This window comes from Macaca nemestrina, chromosome 1, assembly GCF_043159975.1.
Source record: "Macaca nemestrina isolate mMacNem1 chromosome 1, mMacNem.hap1, whole genome shotgun sequence".
NCBI lineage: Eukaryota > Metazoa > Chordata > Mammalia > Primates > Cercopithecidae > Macaca > Macaca nemestrina.
This window is the reverse complement of record NC_092125.1, coordinates 212,343,192-212,364,498: the sequence shown is the minus strand read 5'-3', so window position 1 is coordinate 212,364,498 and position 21,307 is coordinate 212,343,192. Positions and strand designations below refer to the sequence as shown.

The window sequence follows — 21,307 nt, the reverse complement described above, 5'->3', positions numbered from 1 at the left end:
GGCGTGCTGGTGCGTGCCTGTAATCCCAGCTACTCCGGAGGCTGAGGCAAGAGAATCACCTGAGCCTGGGAGGTGGAGGTGGGAGTGAGCCAAGATTGCACCACTGCACTCCAGACTGGGCGACAGAGGGAGACTCCATCTCAAAAAAACAAAACAAGAAAAAACAAAACTGATGTGAATGATGTATTCTTTATGTTGACAAAAGCAAGCAAAATGAACCCCCTAATATGAATATATTGAAGAAAATTTACCAATATATCAGTATGTGGCAATTATAAATATTTGTAATTCTCTGATCCAGAGATTTCTAGGAATTTATTTCTCAGAAATAATCTGAAAATTTTGTAATGATGTAAGTACAGGACACAAAAGGACCCTCACTGCATCTGTGTATACATACGTAAAAAATTAAAATAGAATCAGATAAACATAATGGATCCACAAAACAAAATGCAATCAATCAATAAAAAGGGCTGAATGTTTTGACATTCAGTAAGTCATATGTACAACTGTGCCCAAATGAGTTGCATTATAAAAAGCCACTATTTACAGTGATTGTATCTGGTAGGAAGGCTTTAAAGTTCTACTTTGTCACATTTGTGCTGCTTGAAGCTTTTGAAATTTTTTAATGGGGGAAGGAAAATAGAGGCATATTACTCTGAAAGCAACATGAAAAATACTTTTAAGCTATGCCAACATGAAGGCACTTTCTACTACGGCATCCAATTCTACTAAAAATGAAGGGACACTGATATATAAAGAGGCTTTTTTTTTTTTTTTTTTTTTTTGGAGACGGAGTGATGCTCTGTCTCCCAGGCTGGAGTGCAGTGGCACGATCTCGGTTCACTGCAACCTCCTCCTCCTGGGTTCAAATGATTCTCCTGCCTCAGCCTCCTGAGTAGCTGGGATTACAGGAGCATGCCAACACGCCTGGCTGATTTTTGTATTTTTAGTAGAGACAGGGTTTCACCATGTTGGTCAGGCTGGTCTCGAACTCATCACCTCGTGATCCGCCCACCTCGGCCTCCCAAAATAAAGAGGTTTTAAAAAGCAGTAAATAAATACTTAACACTAAGTCACATGTTATCACTAAAATTATAGTATGTTTTTTCAAATGACAGGATAATAAAACTCAAATTTATGTTAAGTTCATGAATTATATAGCACAATAAAATATTTTAATCAAAAGTAAAAACTCGGCTGGGTGCAGTGGCTCACATCTGTAATCCTAGCACTTTGGGAGGCCAAGGTGGGCGGATCACTTGAGCTCAGGAATTCAAGACCAGCTGGCCAACATGGTGAAACCCCATCTCTACTAAAATACAAAAATTAGCCGGGCATGGTGGCGCATGTGTAATGCCAGCTACTCAGGAGGCTGAGGCGGGAAAGTCACTTGAACGGGGGGTGGTGGGGAATATTGGCAGAGGTTGCAGTGAGCCAAAATCACGCCACTGCACTCTAGCCTGGGGGACAGAGTGAGATTCCGTCTCAAAAAAGTAAAAAAAAAAAGTCTCAAAAAAAGTAAAAACTCTTCAAGTTTGAAAATATTAATCACAGCTCAAGGAGTTTAAAATACTGGGTTGGTTTTCTCAAAAAGTAAGGTGGTGAGATGGGAAGATCAATACCAAATAAAATAAATATAATATAAAGTGATAGAAATGGGCCAGCCTCAGTGGTTCACATCTATAATCCCTGCACTTTGGGAAGCCAAGGTGGGAGGATCGGTTGAGCACAAGAGGGAGACTAGCCTGGGCAACATAGTGAAGCCGTATCTCTAGAATTCAAAAGAAATAAAAACTGGTCAGGTGCAATGGCTAATGCCTGTAATCCCAACATTTTGGGAGGCTGAGGCAGGTGGATTACTGGAGGTCAGAAGTTCAAGACCAGCCTGGCCAACATGGTGAAACCCTGTCTCTTCTAAAAATACAAAATTAGCTGGGCATGGTGGTGTGCACCTGTAGTCCCAGCTACTCGGGAGGCTGAGGCAGGAGAGCCGCTTGAACCTAGGAGGCAGAGGTTGCAGGGAGCCAAGATCGCGTCATTGCACTCCAGCCTGGGCAAAAAGAGCGAAACTCCATCTCAAATAAACAAATAAATTAAATTAAAACTTAAAAAATAAAATAATGATATAAATGATATGAAATGCTTGAATGCAGAAAATACAGAATATTTCAATAAAGGTCAAGAACATTAAAGTAATAAATTTCCTTGACATCTTATGAAGCACTGATTATAAAATTAAATTTAGTATTTGATTTACAATAACATAATTTCTGATTTGAAAGCATATGAAACTCAGAAGAATTTACAAGCAGAAAGCTATTTAAAAGCTGCCCTCTCTACTTGATGAAAGATTAAGAAGTACAAGCTCATTTACTTGACAAAGGAAGTGTGGCAGATAATCTAAAACCAAAATGTACTGAGCATACAATATATTATGCCAATTTGCAGTAGACTTAACCTTTCTTTAAACTCTTAGCCTAGAACAGAATTAATATTAATTTTGCATGTGATTAACTAGAGAGAGCTTGAGCCCAAAGCATGATAGGTTATACAGGAAAATTTCACGTGAGTCCTTGCTGAATTTCAATAGCTTAAAAATCTTTTATTGGCTCTGAGCTACTTGTGAGAGTTTGCAGTATTTTATTTTATTTTAATTTAATTTAATTTAATTTTTTTGAGATGGAGTCTCGCTCTGTCGTCCAGGCTGGAGTGCAGTGGTGCGATCTCGGCTCACTGCAACCTCCGCCTCCCGGGTTCATGCCATTCTCCTGCCTCAGCCTTCCAAGTAGCTGGGACTACAGGCGCCCGCCACCTCACCTGACTAATTTTTGTATTTTTAGTAGAGACGGGGTTTCACTGTGTCAGCCAGGATGGTCTTGATCTCCTGACCTCGTGATCCACCCGTCTCAGCCTCCCAAAGTGCTGGGACTACAGGCGTGAGCCACTGTGCCCAGTCAAGAGCTTGTAAAGTTGTCTTTAAAATTACATGGATGGGTATGAAACCAATTTTACGAATTTTTGGGTTTTGTTGTTGTTTTTTAAGAGACAGAGTCTCGCTCTGTCACCCAGGCTGGAGTGTAGTGGCGCAATCTCGGGTCATGGTAACCTGCGACTCCTGGGTTCAATCGATTCTACTATTTCAGCCTCTTGATTAGCTGGGACCACAGGCATGCAGCACCACTCCTGGCTAATTATTTTTGTATTTTTAGTAGAGACGGGGTTTCACCATGTTGCTCAGGCTGGTCTTAAACTCCTGACCTCAAGTGATCAACCTGCCTCGGCCTCCCAAAATGCTGGGATTCCAGGCATGAACCATCGCACCCGGCCTAAAATTGTTTTTTAGAGAAACAGGGTCTCACTCTGTTACCCAGACTGGAGTGCAGTGGGGCTGGTATAACCGCTGGGCTCAAGTGATCTGCCCGTCTGAGCCTCCCAAGTAGCTGGGACTATAGGAATGAGCCACTGTGCCCAGCCCACTTGTATTTTCATGGTATAATTTCACATATAGGTTTAAATTATTACCTTTATTTAAGGTGCTACCATTCATCTTTCCGTTGCTTTGTTCTGCATCACCATCTTGCTCATCTAGCTGTTCAAGAGCTAGCTGGCGCCAGCTCCGCAAGGAGGACTTCCCCACCCAAAATCCATCATTGCTGTGGAACAGAGAGAATGTTAAATCATACAAGTAATATTTCCAAACACTGTCCTCCCTTCTTTGCCTGTAAAAACAACTAAAGTGAATTACAAACACTCAACATCAGCTACTGTACATGTAATTGTTTTTAACCTACTTCCTAATTTTGGTCATTTTCTCTGTCCACTATTGAACTGCAGGGATCTAATATTTTGTTTCCATTCTAAATATTATCCTGCTTTTCCTACCTTCATGCCAATCACACCAATCAAATGGTAGGATGGAATACAGTGGCAAAGGCTATCTGACTCAGCAGCTTTCTTTATCATTGCCACAGGGGCGGTTGTTGCAAAATTTACTTTTGATCTGGCTCTGCCATTCACTTTATCACCCTTCTTCTAAACATCCCAACTTCCTATTTTCAATAAATAACGAGCTGCTTGGTTATGACCTCTTGAAAATTTCTTAGTTTATCATAAACAATGTACGCTGTGCAACATACCCCTTTACTGCTGCTTTCAGCAGATTATTAACAGTTTTATAATCTTCATTTAGTTGGTTCTTCAGACGCAATACGCGACAACGTTCTACTACACATTCCTTACACAGGGCTTTCACTACAGGCAAGAAAGAATGAAAGGAAATATATTTCATTCAAACAGACTTCCTGTTAGGAAAATGTTTTTAGCACTTCACAAACAGACACATTCTAAACCAAAGTCACAAATGTTGGCAATGTGGCAAACTGATATATACCCTAAATTATTTTACTAAGACAATTAGATACCAAGACAGCAATACTGTTATCTGAATAAAGAAAGAAAAATGAAAGAGAAAATGTTATATTATGTTAAAAGTATCTAAATACAGTATCTGACAAGGCTTACATGTAATTTTTATAAGATGATAATCAAATAACTGAGGTTCTAAGGTGGAGGGGTTAAATATAGCTGATAATTATAAATAATGATCTTCACGTGAAAGTGACCTTCAAAGCACACTAAAAGGAAAAGCAAAACGAAGGGTCTGGTTTAAAACACAAAGAAGTTTTAGGAATCATCTAAAATGTGAACGCTTTTCCCACTGCATGGTTTACTCATTGTGAATTAAGAACAGTGGCAGGTATAGTGGCTCATACCACCAAGAGCTTTGAGAAGCCAGGCAGGGAGGATAGCTTGAGGACAGGAGTTTGAGACCAGCCTGGGCAACACAGTGAGACCCTGTCGCTACAAAAAAATGTAAAAATTAGCAAGGCATGGTGGTGTGTGCCTGTAGTCCTAGCTACTTGGGAAGCTGAGGTGGGAGGACTGCTTAAGCCTACAAGTTCAAGGCTGCAGTGCACTATGATTCCACCACTGTACTCCAGCTGGGGTAACAGAATAAGACTCTGTCTCAGAAAAAAAAAAAACCGGGCCACATATGGTGGCCCATTCTTGTAATCCCAGCACTTTGGGAGGCCGAGGCAGGTCGATTACTTGAGCCCAGGAGTTTGAGACCAGTCTGGGCAATATGATGAAACACCATCTCTACAAAAAGTACAAAACTTAACCAGGCATGGTGGTGCATGCCTGTGGTCCCAGCTACTTGCAAGACTGAGATGGGAGCCTGAGGAGGTCAAAGCTGCAGTGAGCTGTGATTGCACCACTGCACTCTGGCCTGGGCAACAGAGTGAGACACTGTCTCAAAAAAAAAAAAACCAAAAAATTCCCAGAAATTTAGGAAACAAAACTCCAGTGGTGTTTAACAGAAGGCCTGCAGCATGTAGTTAAATATCTGGTTTATGCAGTAAGTTGTATACCATTAGAAAACAGCACTTAATTTCAGAAATAGTGTATTGGGGAGGGAGGTGTCATGTAATTTCCTACAGTCTCATCTGAAAATTGGAGGGGGGATTATGTTGATAGCTACTCATGTAAAAAGAAAAATGTTTCAAGGAGGCAGAACAGAAAGGCAGCCAGAACAAAATAAAACCATGGGTACAATGTGGTCACATATATAGGTCTATATTGAAGGTAGAATCAAGCAGCTTCCATTCATAAACTAAGTAACCATCTACAGCTCAGACACTGGTAGCAGTCACCACAGGCGGGCGTGGTCGCTCCTGCCTGTAATCCCAGAACTTCGGGAGGGAAAGATAAGTGGATCACTTGAGCCCAGAAGTTTTGAGACCAGCCTGGCCAACACATTGAAACCCCGTCTCTACTAAAAATACAAAAATTAGCTGGGTGTGGTGGTGTGCGCTTGTAATCCCAGCTACTCGGGAGGCTCTAGAATCACTTGAACCCAGGAGGCGGAGGTTGCAGCGAGCTGAGATTGAGCCACTGCACTCCAGCCTGAGTAACAGAGCAAGACTCCATCTCAAAAAAAAAAAAAAAAGTCACCATAACATGGAGGCACAAACTTGTAATTAACCAGACAAGGCCTCAAGTACCAGACAGTTTTCTCAAAAGGGTCTTATTTTGTCTGCTTTGAGAGGGGTTAAAAACAAAACAAATCGAAAAATGAACCAAAAAAACCCAACCAACCCTCTATCAATAGCATCAGTTGCTTCACTTCTACTTTATTTAGCAAATTCTTTTTGCAAAGTGTAAGGAATATTTGGTCTAGCATAGTTTGGGTCAAACCATCATAAGCCACACTCATAAAGACCATAAGATGAAGATTTAATGAGCTGCTCTTTTTTAAACAGAGAGGACATCTTGAATTACCAGTTAGTCTTGGACCTCCTCCATATCTACTATAGAAAATGTCAGCTGCATATTCAGATATCCTCTTCATAATTGATATTTTATCCGGGTGAAGCTTGTCATGGGAACACAGGCAAGCGTGATTATCAATAGGTTTGGTAGGTGTTGATTCATCCAACCACTTTTGCAGCCATTCCAGAGAGACAAACTCATAGGGCTCTGAGAAAGCAAGCATCGGAAAGAGCCTATGTATTTTTACAGTTTTTGGACTAAGTGATACATTCATTTTTTTCAAAAGACAATGCAAACTCTGTCCAGAGTTAGCAGAATCAGAAGAATCATTGTCTGGGGGAAGATGTTTTTACGACACAAAGCTCCAGTTAAGTGCCACTCCTCTGAGTTCAAGGAGCTCTGCACAGTAATGCTGAGTCTGCACAGTGCCCTATGAGATCGGCTGGTATTATTAACCACATTCTACAAGAGGCATCCACATAGAGTCTTGCCTAATAGCACAGCAGAGTTTTGATCAAGACACCCATGTTTGCTGACTACAAGTCATGCTCCATTGCTGCCTCACAAATAACACAACCTCATGCCCTACTATGTTTATTTCATAAATTATTTTTGTCATTACTTTTCACATATATGTGATATACATCTGAAAATTAAAATGAGAAGCCAAACTGAACTCTAAGTTAGAAATTAACCTCACCAACTATGACCACACTTCAGAAGACCCTTTTAACTACTGAACTTTCTTTATCCAAGATGACACTGATGGCAATTTTGAAAAGGTATTTAATTCCCCCACCCAAATCCAAGTCATCATCTATTCATTATATTATTATTTATTTCAAGAAACTAACCTATTTTAAACAAGTTCCAGGATAAAGTACACTAGAACTGAGTCGTCATCAATTTTGAAGTTGCAAAAATTAAAAGACAAAACCAAACACCTCAAAATGAGTTTTAATTTGGGGAAAGGAAGTCCCTAGAATTCCCTAAAAGCCAAAATCAAAGATAAAGGGCCAGCTTTGATTACTTACAAAGATCTCCAGTGAGTCCCAGCATAAAACATAGAAGAAAACATACAGAGGTTGAATTTATATTTTTGTATTATATACTCCTTCTGATGAGATCTGAGGGACAGATACTTCAATGAAGCCCACTGTGACCAGTTTTATACTCCCCAGAGAGTTACATGTCTAGAAAACTAACTCCCATTTTAATTTTACAGCGAACCATTTCAATTTTTATGAAAACAAAATTTGGCACTGTACATCATCGACTAAGAGTCTTCTGACTGGTCAAATCGAAAGTGACTCCAGAGGAAGAGCACAGGACTGTGAGTCGAGGTCACGGTCTAATCCAAGTTCTGCCACCAAGAAAATGAACCTGAGTGAGTCACTTAAACTCTCTCTGTTTCCGGTCTTTTATTTGTAAAATGAAGGTAATAATACCTGCCTTCTACCTACCTCATGGGGATGTTGTTGAGTATAAAAGATAAGCTATGTGAAGCATTTTGAGCTTTTTGGAAGAAAAGAGATATGGAAAAGTTAATGACACATTTACATAACCTTATTATATAAAAGAGGAGACCTTGGCTGGGCAAGGTGGCTCACGCCTGTAATCCTAGCACTTCGGGAGGCTGAGGCGGGTGGATCACCTGAGGTGTGGAGTTCGAGACCAGCCTGACCAACAGGGAGAAGCCCCGTCTCTACTAAAAATACAAAAAATTAGCTGGGCATGGTGGCGCATGACTGTAATCCCAGCTACTTGGGAGGCTGAGACAGAAGAATCACTTGAACCCGGGAGGTAGAGGTTGTGGGGAGCTGAGATTGCACCATTGCACTCCAGCCTGGGCAACGAGAGTAAAACTCCATCTCAAAAAAAAAAAAGGAGGAGACCTTAAGACGCAGTATATGTAACACAGCTGCAGCACTTTACAGTATATCATGGTAAGGCTAATTGCATTCAAAATGCCTCCCGACTTTATTTGCCATTTATCAAGCTTAATCTGCCAGGGATAGAGTACGCTGGGTATCTGGGGAATGCAAAGATAAATGATCCCTTTCCGAGAGCAAAATAAAGGGCTTAGCATACTCTAATCTTTTCCCAAGGACAGTCAATTAGATTAAAATGGTAAGTAATACAAAGGCTATCAGAGGAGAAAAAACAGGATTGTGATAAAGAGCAACCTTCAAGAATAAGTCACTAGGCATTCTAGTCTCCCCAGCAGCTGGGGAGGAGCGGACAGACAGCAGTATCTGTTACTGCCAACTGAAGAAAACACCCTAAGAATCCCGGCCCTCACAATGAAAGGAATCTAGGAAAGCTCAAAATGCACAAAGCCCTCCTTGCCAGGGTACGTCTGCAGGAATTCAAAGCCTAGGGTGACTGTGGCCTGACTGTCCAGCAACAACGTGGCTCAAAGGAAAGACAACATTTTCCAATCTCACAGAAAACTTCCGAGGAAAGCTTGTTTTGGTTTTTGAATCGTTCAATATAAATTTAATGAAAGATATAATAATTAGAAAAACGATGTATGGTTTTATAGTAAGAGGAGGAAGACAGAAAGCAGAGAACAGGCCTATAATTCTAATCTAATACCATGCTTATTACTAACTGAGCAAGTTTTCCAGATTTCACTTTAGTGCGCTGTGGGCTCCATGAGGGAAGAGTGACTATGCTCACAGAAGTCTGTCTTTCTTTCCATTCTCAGTCTCTATCATCATAAAGAGCTGCACTGACCTCTGCCAAGAGCTTGCCTGAGAATACAAGTGGAGCACAAGTCTCATGGTTAAGGCAGATTCTGCTGGTGGCAAAGTTTTTACACTACAGATGTTTCTGCACTAGAAAAAGACTCTGAGTGGGCCCCTCAAATATATTCCCTAGTATTTGTGATTCAGTAAACTACAAGGCTTGCTTTCCAAAGGCCATGGATATAATCAATTCCAAATGAGGGAGAACTCTCCCATTATCAAGCTGGAGATACTGGACTGTATGAAACCTCAGCATTTGATGAGGAAAGCAAAATATTAAAATATTTACCACAGGGAAATATACATTTTGGTTTAAAGTTCTTAAAAAAAAAAAAAGCCAACAAAAAACAAACAAACAAAAAAAAAACACCTGGATTTTGAACATGACACATTTTCTTAGGAAAGTTATATGGTCTAGAACAATTACAGCATTAAAAACATCTGAAACACTTTACCTAGAGATAAATTTAAGTATATTTCAATGGAAATAAAAAGGGCCAAAAGCATGTTCCTACTGAGGCTTAAATTTTAGGGTAAGTGATCTTTCTTTAAATATGTTCACACACAAAAATAAGATTTAGAAAATGCATAACGAAAGATTTCTCTTGCCAGCACAAAACCATGCTCATTAACTTTGAGATTCTACATAATTTTACAATGTGGAATTTCTACAATATAAGTTTACTGCAAATGGAAAATAATTATATAGCTCATAATTGGTAAAAATATAAATAACACAGAGAAATATTCTAAGAACATAAGCATATTCTAAGAACATAAGGTGCCTGTACGCTGAATGAAAACAGCCAAAGGAAGCACAGTGCTAACTTGACACATAACATCTTTGAACTCCATAGTTCTAAAGAGTGGTTCAAATGAGTATTTCGCTTTAGACCCAGTTAAGTCCCTTTCTCTTGTCCAGTGGACACAGGAAACCATGAATAAAGTTTGGAAAATAGATTTCTAGGTCCCGACACCTTTGAACAAAGACTTATAAATTTAGAGATTTGAATCATGGGTTCATTCCCAAATCATTTCCAGTTAAATTAAGGTCAGTTTAATTCTTTAGGATAATCCCAACCCTTGGACAGAGTTGAAGTAACAGATTACAAAGAAGGGTCAGAATCAAATTAAAATTCAGTTAAAATCTATTCTTATAGACTTAGCAATTTTTGTTTACATTTTGTTTAAAGTTATACTAGTAATGGAAAATTAAGATATTAAAAAGACAAACCACAAGTACAATTATGCTTAAGTATTTATTTTCTAAAGTGAGGACTAAATTGTCTCTCTTCCTTAAGTAGGAATTAGGCTTGGGAAATTCATGTCTTTGAAATGACAGATAATTTAATACAAATGGCACATCAGCCTTTAAAAAGGCTTAATTTGGTTTCATTTTGAGACACCAGGTAAACCTGAATAAACATATACAGAAAAGGGATAAGCTGGATTATGTAGGATATTTCTAAGAAATCAGGGGTCAGCAGAAAGCTTTTCTCCTCTTAGCATAATATTTGGTATTAAACTTCAAGTTAATCTAATAGCATCAAAAAAAAACTACTCATATAATAGAATGTCTGTTAAAACTGTCAGGTCACAAAGTATGCAAAGAAACAGAACAGGCAAGTTGCTTTTTCCATAGTAATCCAATCGGATTTTTCTTAAACAAGTTAATATCTCACAAAATATAAATATCTACAATACTCATGGATGCAAAGTGCTGACCTAAATGTTATAATTTATTAACAGCTTCCCATTTTTAGAAGTACAACGTAATGAAATAATATGGAATGCTACACATCAAGTTATTGTCGGTTTACAAAGCACTTTTAGAGTGTTTAAGCTGGCTTTAGTGGGTTATTAGAGTAAGTTTGAGAAAGTTTCTTCATATACATTTGTGAACATAAAAAAACAAGGCACTTAATGGCAACAGTGCTGTCCCAGAATATCTTACAGACCAGCTCCAGCAGGTAACCTTTGGTACAGCTCCTTAACCTCTTCGTGTTTTGCTTTTCCTTTATCCACACTTTGCTTACGCATCTCAGCCATTTCAATACACCACTCCTCAAATTTGGAATTATCCCGATCTACCAGCTCTTGAAGAAAGGCTATTCAAAACAGAAAGTCAAAAAAACAACTTTATCCTTGTTTTCAAATATAGTGAACCATGCTAATCTCTAAATCATATCAAATACTGATTAAAACATTGTCAGAAATTCCAACTATGGTCTCCCTGTCTGCTAGAAACCTTCAATCTGAAGGTAGAAGTAAAACTGAAGACAGACACTGGAATAATACTAAGTTGATTCCCCCCACTTAGCTCTCCATGACATCATCAGCCTCCCAGAACAACTGAATGGCTCAAAATCACCACTTTAGAAAGATGATGCCAGGCGGGGCGCAGTAGCTCATGCCTGTAATCCCAGCACTTTGGAAGGCCGAGGCGGGTAGATCACGAGGTCAGAAGTTCAAGACCAGCCTGGCCAAGATGGTGAAACCCCGTCTCTACTAAAAATACAAAAATTAGCTGGGCGTTGTGGCATGCACCTGTAATCCCAGCTACCCAGAGGCTGACGCACAGAACTGCTTAAACCTGGGAGGCAGAGGTTGCAGTGAGCCAAGACTGCACCACTGCACTCCAGTCCGGGCGGTAGAGTGAGACTCTGTCTCAAAAAAATATAAATAAATAAAAAACAATAGATGATGCCACCAAACTTAGAAAAGTGCTGAGTAAAATGACTAAGACTGTCTTCAGGGCAGCAGCAACTCTACCTTTTATATTATGAAGTCTAGGAAATCTACAGATAAATGAATAAAATTCACAAATACTCTATAAACTGAACAAACTAAAACCAAATTATACTTTAAATACATGTTTTGATTACTTCCTGATTTTTTAATAATTGCATTGCTTTATTTCAGAAGCTCACTTTTTAAAAGTAAATTTGCAATTGATATTTACTTTCACCAACATTCAGCTTAAGAAATCAATTCATCATAATAACTAAAAGCAATCCACTAGTTATCATTCATCTTTGAGTATGGCATTCTAAAACATTTGCCTGATATAATCCTGGAAAACTGCTTTACCTGGAACTTGAACAGCAGTGTTGGGCTTTTCTTGAGTTTGCAGTCTATAAACCAACATATATGCATTTCGAGAGCAGTGAGTTCCTTTGCCACACTTGGGTTTACGTGTCTGAGACTTAGAAGGTTCTGCTGAGATAGAGAAATCAAAAGGTACCTTAAGTGCCTAGAGTTTGTTTATTCTTTAGCAGGGCTATAGAAAACAATTTCCAAAACATACACCCAAGAGACATTAACACCAATCTAAAACATTCAAATGCCATAGAAATTTGGCAGGCTCTTTAGCTTCTAATATTTAAAAAAGTTTACTACCGCTACTGCCAACCACATTACATTTTTAAAAGGTAAAAAGAAAATACGTTTTTCTGGGGAACAAACCTGGAACAACAACAAAAAAAATCACTATTGCCATAAGCTGATTTTTATGTTAGTCTTAAATTACAAAACTTAACTGAAGCCAGGCACAGTGGCTCATGCTTGTAATCATAGCACTCTAGGAGGCCAAGATAGGCGGATCACTTGAAGCCAGAAGTTCAAGACCAGCCTGGCCAACATGGAGAAACCCTGTCTCTACAAATAATACAAAAAGTAGGTGGGCGTGGTGGTGCGCACCTGCAGTCCACCTACTTGAGAGGCTGATGCAAGTGAATTGATTGAACACAGGAGGCGGAGGTTGCAGTGAGCCAAGATCACACCACTGCACTTCAGCCTGGGTGACAGAGCGAGACTCTGTCTCAGGAAAAAGAAAAAGTTAAATTAAATTAAATTAAATTAAAAAATCAAAATAGGCCAGGCGCGGTGGCTCACACCTGGCCAACATGGTGAAAACCGTCTCTCTAAAAACACCGCACCCAGCTAATTTTTGTATTTTTAGTAGAGACAGGATTTCACTATGTTGGCCAGTGTGGTCTCGATCTACTGACCTCACGACCTGCCAGCCTCAGCCTCCCAAAGTGCTGAGATTACAGGCGTGAGCCACTGCACCTGGCCGAAATATTTTTATTCTTAATGATTGCTTGGCACACAAGTATTTGTTTTAATGTTGTGTGTGTGTGGTTTTTTTGTTTTTTGGTTTTTTTTTGAGATGGAGTCTTGTTCTGTCGCCCAGGCTGAAGTCCAGTGCCTCAATCTCGGCTCACTGCAAGATCCACCTCTCAGGTTCACGCCATTCTCCTGCCTCGGGCTCCTGAGTAGCTGGGACTACAGGCACCTGCCACCACGCCCGGCTAATTTTTTGTATTTCTAGTAGAGACAGGGTTTCACTGTGTTAGTCAGGATGGTCTCAATCATCTGACCTCATGATCTGTCCACCTCGGCCTAATGTTGTTTTTTAATAAAAGCAAATATAAAATGTATATGTACAGTTTGAAAAATAAAAATTAGCTCAGTAATCATTTTAGTAAACAGATTTTCTTCAATTTAGTCAAAATAATACAAATAAATCTAGACTTGATTTAATTGCCCAAAGAAATAAAATAGCATATTTTCTTTTCTTGAGACAGAATTTCACTCGTCTCCCAGGCTGGAGTGGAATGGCACGGTCTCGGTGTACTGCAACCTCTGCCTCCCAGTTCAAGTGATTCTCCTGCCTCAGCCTCCCCAGTAGCTAGGATTACAGGCATGTGTCACCACGCCCAGCTAATTTTTGCATTTTTAGTAGAGACGAGAATTTACCATGTTGGCCAGGCTAGTCTCAAACTCCTGACCTCAGGTGATCCTCCCTCCTCGGCTTCCCAAAGTGCTGGGATTACAGGGGTGAGCTACCCCACCCAGCCTAAAATAGCATCATTTTAAAAAATGAAATGGGCCAGGTGCGGTGGCTCACGCCTGTAATCCCAGCACTTTGGGAGGCCGGGGCAGGTGGATTACCAGAGGTCAGGGGTTCGAGGCCAGCCTGGCCAACATGGGAAAAGCCCATATCTACTAAAACTACAAAAATTAGCCTGGGATCTGTAATCCCAGCTACTCAGGAGGCTGAGGCAGCAGAATCACTTGAATCCAGGAGGCAGAGGTTGCAGTGAGCCAAGATCACACCACTGCACTGCAGCCTGGATGACAGAGTAAGACTAAGTCTCAGAAAAGAAAAAACAAAAGGAATGAAATGCTAACAACCAGAAACATTAGCCACTAATCTCTATAAAATAAACAGCAAGTGGAAAACATGAAGTGTTTCAGATGGCAACTACAGCACATGAAAACGATTTTCAAATTGGGTTTCAGTGTTCCAGGTAACTTTCTGAGAGGTAAGAGGTTATGGCGGCAGATCATTTGAGATCAGGAATTCGAAACAGCCTGGTCAATGTGGTGAAACCCCGTCTCTACTAAAAATACAAATAATTAGCCAGGCATGGTGATGTGCACCTATAATCCTAGCTACTTGGGAGGCTGAGGCAGGAGAACTGCTTGAACTCAGGAGGCAGAGGTTGTGGTGGGCCAAGACAGCACCACTGCAATCCAGCCTGGGCGACAGAGTGAGACTCCGTCTCAAAAAGAACAAAAAAGGTTATGGGCAGTTCTAAGGAAATCCAGTTACCAGATCCTCAATTCACCATGTGCTTTTCTAAAATGGATCTGCCTCAACACTGAGGTCCCATGATGGTTTCTACCTTTCTTTTCACAATCATTTGACTCCCATGTCACAAAAGAAAGATATAACCTCTCAGCCAGTGACAGAAAAAGGACTCATCTATCACATTAAGATATATTTACCAAAAAAAAAAAAACATTTACAGAGAAGTTTTACTGTTTAATAAAATTTATAATATACTTTTATGAGTTTTATCAATTATGTAGTAATAGTCATAATTTTAAAAACAGCACTCTATCCAGAAGTACTTTTTAAGTATTCAGAGCTTTATAGTCACAAAAAACTTACTATATTCCATTAGAATAAAATTCTGTAGGGTAAATGTAATGGAAATAGTAGTACAGAAGAAAACTGAATTGTTAAAAATGCCTACTATAAAATAAGACCTGTTCAGTTATCCTTGAAAAGGATGTTGGTGGACATAAAATCTCTATGGTATTTAATGTCATCTGGACATTAATAAAAGAGTGATGTTACAATTTAAGTTTTGGTGTTTATTATGTCATAAATTACAGCATTTGGAGCTGCTTAAAATTTATGATGAAATTTGTTAGATTTTAAAATGTGCAAAGAAAAAAAAAGTTCAATTTTTTTTTGTTTTCCCTTGCACCCATGCTTGGATGTTCAACAGTCTTACAGACAACATGTGAACAAAAAAGGTTGGAAGATCACTGTACTGTCACAGGGAATTAAAATACCAGTAACATGTACAGGTAAGAGAAGATTAGTCATCCATTCCTAATTAAGAGTAACAGGCTGGGCGCGGTGGCTCACGCCTGTAATCCCAGCACTTTGGGAGGCCAAGGCAGGCAGATCCCTTGAGGTCAGGAGTTTGAAACCAGTCTGGCCAACATGGTGAAACCCCGTCTCTACTAAAAATACAAAAAATTGATCAGGCGTGGTGGCATGCGCCTGTAATCCTAGGTACTCAGGAGGCTGAAGCAAGAGAATCGTTTGAACCCGGGAGGTGGAGATTGCAGTAAGCTGAGATCGTGCCATTGCACTCCAGCCTGGCTGACAGAGGGAGACTCCATCTCAAAAAAAAAGTACCCAAGATTTAAGATGTTCATGATTTTGTATAAGATGGAATATAAAATGATTCATAAAACTTCAGGATACAACATAACAATGAACGTCTAATGAAATTTTAAAATATTTTCTATTTTTGATTTAAAAGATGAAAGCTAAATTATATGCTGCATAAAATAATGAGTTATGAAAACACTGGAATGAGATGCCAATGGGTGTTTAGTGTTTTCTTGAACTGTTTCAAAATTTAGGACTACCCATATTTAAGACAGCCTTAACAACGCTTTTAATCCTAGAATGTAGACAGATTTTTTTAAAAAAAGAAAAAAAAAAACAATAAAAAACAGTCAAAACCAAGACATAACTTTTCACAATTTAAAGTTCTTTTTTTTTTTTTTCTTCCAGACAAGGTCTCACTCCGTGGCCCAGGCTGCAGTGCAGTGGTGCAATCATGGCTCACCGAAGCCTTGATCTCCTGGGCTCAAGCATCCTCCTATCTCAGCCTCTTAAAAGTGCTAGGATTACAGGTGTAAGCCACCTCGCTCAACCCAATTAATGTGCTATCTCAATTCTGTTCCTAGTAGGAATGTCATAATGAAAACACATACTGTATAAGCAAATGTTTAGAATTTGAGTTTTACTTAGGTAAAATGGGAGTGAGATTGCTGAAATTCTGTAAACACAGAAATATTATTTAAAAGTAGAAAACAGGTTGGGCACGGAAGCTCATGCCTGTAATGCCAACACTTTTGGGAGGCCAAGTGGGAGGATTGTCTGAGGGCAGGAATTCAAAGGCAACCTGGGCAACCCGGGGAGACCCTATCTCTATAAAAAAAAAATCACAATATTAGCCAGGTGTGGTGGATCACACCTGTGGTCTCAGTTACTTGGGAAGCTGAGGCAGGAGGATTATTTGAGCCTAGGAGTTCCAGGCTCCAGTGAGCCATGTTCATGCCGCAGTACTCCAGCCTGGGCAACAAAGCAAGACTCTGTCTCAAAAAATATATATAAATAAAAGTAAAGAAAATAAAATTTAAAAGTGAAAGAATGACTTCTCCAACTCTACTAGGAAGGCTAAGGTGGGAAGATCACTTGAGCCTAGGAGGTTTAGGCTGCAGTCAACCATGATTGTACCACTGTATTCCAGCCTGGGCAACAGAGTAAGACACGGACTCGAAAAGAACACAAAACTGAAAAACAAGCATTGCTAATACAAGATGTTCATGAATGGAGTTAACAATCTATTATCTGTAGAGATGATGCATGTGTCTTGAAAGCAAATCTCAACTGCTACGCTCCTGCCTACTGCACACCTTGAATAAATGTCTCTGACCCACTAAGAAAAAACAGTGGCAGGAGACACACACACACTTACTCCCATTTCTTTTCTCTGATTCAGATACCATAGTCTGAACCTCATCCAAAGCTGTTTAGCACTTTCTTGTGAAATGATGACCACAGTTGTGAGTCTGCATGTGTCATCTCACGATGCTGTGTGTTGGATTTCCAGAACAAAGCCTGTGCCCTTGGACAATTGCCTATACCTGTCTGACAGACAATGGGAAGAAAGTGATAAACAGCTCAGGAGACGGCTCCAGGTAGAAAAACTGTCCATTCCTTTGGAAAATAAATGGGTACTTAGGCCCAAGACAACTGAGGTGATGAAAGTATATACTAGGATACTATTTCAAGAAGTACTCTTTATGGCAGACCTCACCACTATTTCAAGAAGTACTCTTTATGGGAGACCTCACCACTACACAGTAGCAACCAGCTCATTCTCCACAGAAGCACTGCTCAAGGATTTGGGTAAGATACTTAAAGGAAGGAAAAACAAAGTTTACCTGCTACAGTTAGTTCCCCAAAATAAATTTCCTGACCCAAGGAAAACAACTACTAATCCTACTACATTAAATCTACCATTCATCATCATTAACTTAATACCTATGATCCTCCCCTACCCACTTAAATAAGCCTGGTAATTAAAAACTGATCATTTGCCTTCAAGCTTTACTGAAAACATGACACTATGAAAACCATCTCTGGAACAAAATAATTGTAAACTTTTTTTTTTTTTTTTTTTTTTTGAGACGGAGTCTCGCTGTGTCTCCCAGGCTGGAGTGCAGTGGCGTGATCTTGGCTCACTGCAAGCTCCGCCTCCCGGGTTCACGCCATTCTCCCGCCTCAGCCTCCCAAGTAGCTGAGACTACAGGCGCCCGCCACCACGCCCGGCTAGTTTTTTGTATTTTTAGTAGAGACGGGGTTTCACCATGTTAGCCAGGATAGTCTCGATCTCCTGACCTCGTGATCCACCCGCCTCGGCCTCCCAAAGTGCTGGGATTACAGGCTTGAGCCACCGCGCCCGGCCAATTGTAAACTTTTTTAACTAAAATTTTAAAAAGCAAGCATTGTTGGCTGGGCGTGGTGGCTCATGCCTTATAATCCCAACACTTTGGGAGGCCAAGGCGGGAGGACTGTTAAACTCAGGAGTTCGAGACTAGCCTGGGCAACCAGGTGAGACCCCGTCTCTACAAAAAAATTGTTTTAAACATTTTTTCCAGGTTGGCCGGGCATGGTGGTTCACGCCTGTAATCCCAGCCCTTTGGGAGTTCAAGGTGGGCAGATCACTGGAGGCCAGGAACTCAAGACCAGCGTGGCCAACACAGTGAAGCCCCATCTCTACTAAAAATAGAAAAAGTTAAGGCCAGGTGCAGTAGCTTATGCCTGTAATCCCAGCACCTTAGGGGGACGAGGCAGGCGGGTCACCTGAGGTCAGGAGTTCAAGACCAGCCTGACCAACATAGGGAAACCGTGTCCCTATTAAAAATACAAAATTAGCCAGGCGTGGTGACACATGCCTGTAATCCCAGCCACTTGGGAGGCTGAGGCAGGAGAATCTCTTGAACTCGAAAGGTAGAGGTTACAGTGAGCCGAGATCTTCCCATTGCACTCCAGCCTGGACAAGAAGGCAGCAAGAGTGACCAAAAAAAACAGGAAAGAAAAGGAAAAGGAAAAAGAATTAGCTGAGCATTGTGGCACATGCCTGTAATCCCAGCTACTCAGGGGGCTGAGTCATGAGAACTGCTTGAACCCAGGAGGCAGAGGTTGCAGAGAGCCAAGATGGTGTTATTGCACTCCAGCCTTAATGACAGAGTAAGACTCTGTCACAAAAAAAAAACAAAATTTTGCCAGGTGTAGTGGCACAAATCTGCAGGCCCAGCTACTAGGAAGGCTAAGGTGGGAAGATCACTTGAGCCTAGGAGGTTTAGGCTGCAGTCAACCATGATTGTACCACTGTATTCCAGCCTGGGCAACAGAGTAAGACACGGACTCGAAAAGAACACAAAACTGAAAAACAAGCATTGCTAATACAAGATGTTCAGTGATTTCACATGTGTTTAAGAAATGCAAATATCCTTGAGAGTCTGTAACATAATAATCTTGAGCCATAATAATTTATCACAAATATTTCTACTAAATAAATTTATATTTTAAAAGGGCACTCACAACTTAAAGGTTTTACCTAGATCTTCCTCAATCCCTAGTTGCAATTTCTTCCCCTCCATCTTTTCTATGTCTTCATCATTAAACTTATACCATTCACCAGACTGTGGATCTTTCACATGGGCGATGTAGTGGCCAGAATAAGCACTCACTCCTCTGTGTATGAGGACTGCACTGAGTTCATACACATAGGACCCACCTGGAGAGAAAGGGAGAAAGTAAAAGAAACATTGGATAACAGTATTTCTTATATCCTGAGCCTGAATTGTAATGTTTACGAATCTTTATACATGCGGTGTAACTAAAAACATGTCACCTAAAATTTTTACAAATTACTTTTACAAAATAATGTATATTTACACTCCCTTAACTCTCTTAAACACACTCTAAGCACACTGTATTAACTCTCCAAGCCTCTGCAAAATACATGGAGTTTTGAAAAACTATGGCCTCCTGGGCACTCAGGGAGTATAAGCTACTCTACTACATACTGTGCTCTTCAGCACAGACTAGCGAGGCCACACGCGTCCCAAGAATCGGCTGTTCATACTCTCTGATGTGTTACAAAAATTAAAACTTACACAAACCAGGGAGGCACGAATGTCAAATGAAAAGGCTATTGTTTATAGAAGAGAAGATAAACGCTTTGGCAAAAACTGACGGCAAGTCATGAAAACTTATACTTTGGGACCTAGGGGTAAAAATCAAAAACCAAAAGGAAATCTCCATTACAACTTCATAAGAAGCCAGCCCTCAAAAAGATTTATTTACTATGAATTCACACTGCCTATGAAGTCAGAAAAACCCCAAGCCAAGAGTTGTGTTTGATGTGGTCCTGGGACGAGTGATAGTCCTAAGAAATGAGTTCCGTCAACACACACACACGTCACATAACACAAGTCACTCTAACTGTGAGGTAGCAAACAGCAGCAAAATCAAACTGATGAAGATTTTCACCTCAGTCAGTGGAAACAGCAAATACATAAATAAAATTTTAAGTATATTTAAAGAAATAAATGATGAGATTAAGAGGAATAGAGACTACAGAAAATGAAAATCAAATGATAAAGAACCAAATCAAACTCCAAGAAATGGAAATCATAGTCACCGACAGTCAAAACTCTATAAAATGGTTTAACCTCAGATCAGGTTCACCTGAACAGGGAATGAATAAAGGGTAAGGTGGAGCTGAAGAAATTATGCAGAATGCAGGACAAAGCAATGAAGAGTTGGGCGTCGTACAGCATAGAGTAAGAAAATCTAACACATATCTAACTGGCATTCCAGAAGGAAAGGGAAAAGAGAAAAAGCATTCAGAGGTAATAGTTGGAAAATTTTCAGATGCCCTAGGTGAGAAGAATAATCAATTAAAAATCAAACCAAGTGTTAACAGCTCTTTTAGAATTTGTCTAGCAGGCTTTCCTACTAGAAAACCAGATTTTTAAAGAATCAAAATTAAAAAACAAACCAAAATTGGTCACAGTGACACTGCAAGCCACCAAAACCAAAGAAGAGGTCTTAAAATTAGACAAAATAAAACAGGCCTCTTGTAGAAACAAGAATTAGACTGCAACCAATTTTTCAACAGCAACAACGGATGCCCCAAGGCAACAGAATGCTATCTTCTTCCATGATATCTTCAATGAGTAAAAGTAACCATTCATGATTAGAGAAAATGAATTCCACAAGGACAAAACAGACACTTTCAGACAATAATATGTGAAAAGAATCTTTCACCCATAGACCCTTACTAAAAGAATTTTATAAGCTCTAATTCAGTATTTTAAAACTCTTCCAGATGGAAGGTCCAGAATGCAAAGAATGATAAAGGAGGTGGGTCAACACCAGGATTCCTATACAAGATAGTCTGTAAGTTTCTTTTTTAAAAAAGGTAGAACTAAAATACATATGAAAAATAGGCCAGGTGTGGTGGTTCATGCCTGTAATCCCGGGACTTTGTGAGCCAAGGCAAGAGGATTGCTTAAGGCCGTAAGTTCAAAACCAGCCTGGGCAA

General features: G+C 39.9%; 1 protein-coding gene and 1 pseudogene across 6 annotated transcripts in view; one reads left to right on the top strand and one right to left on the bottom strand.

The window, feature by feature from the left end:
• The window catches only part of LOC105483073 (ubiquitin specific peptidase 48), a 106,452-nt gene that overhangs the window by 39,099 nt on the left and 46,046 nt on the right, over nucleotides 1-21,307 (bottom strand). For 2 of the 6 annotated variants that reach the window (XM_071098946.1, XM_071098953.1), the window contains exons 9-14: nucleotides 19,313-19,492; nucleotides 12,177-12,305; nucleotides 11,045-11,194; nucleotides 6,346-6,543; nucleotides 4,140-4,254; nucleotides 3,526-3,656 (exon numbers count right to left, since the gene is read on the bottom strand). In XM_071098946.1, the coding sequence (XP_070955047.1) occupies nucleotides 3,526-3,656; nucleotides 4,140-4,254; nucleotides 6,346-6,543; nucleotides 11,045-11,194; nucleotides 12,177-12,305; nucleotides 19,313-19,492 (903 nt within the window). The remainder of the gene's footprint in view (nucleotides 1-3,525; nucleotides 3,657-4,139; nucleotides 4,255-6,345; nucleotides 6,544-11,044; nucleotides 11,195-12,176; nucleotides 12,306-19,312; nucleotides 19,493-21,307) is intronic. The other 4 variants (XM_071098947.1, XM_071098962.1, XM_071098958.1 and 1 more) reach the window with 4 other exon arrangements.
• On the top strand, nucleotides 20,675-20,731 carry LOC112426939 (U7 small nuclear RNA; annotated as a pseudogene).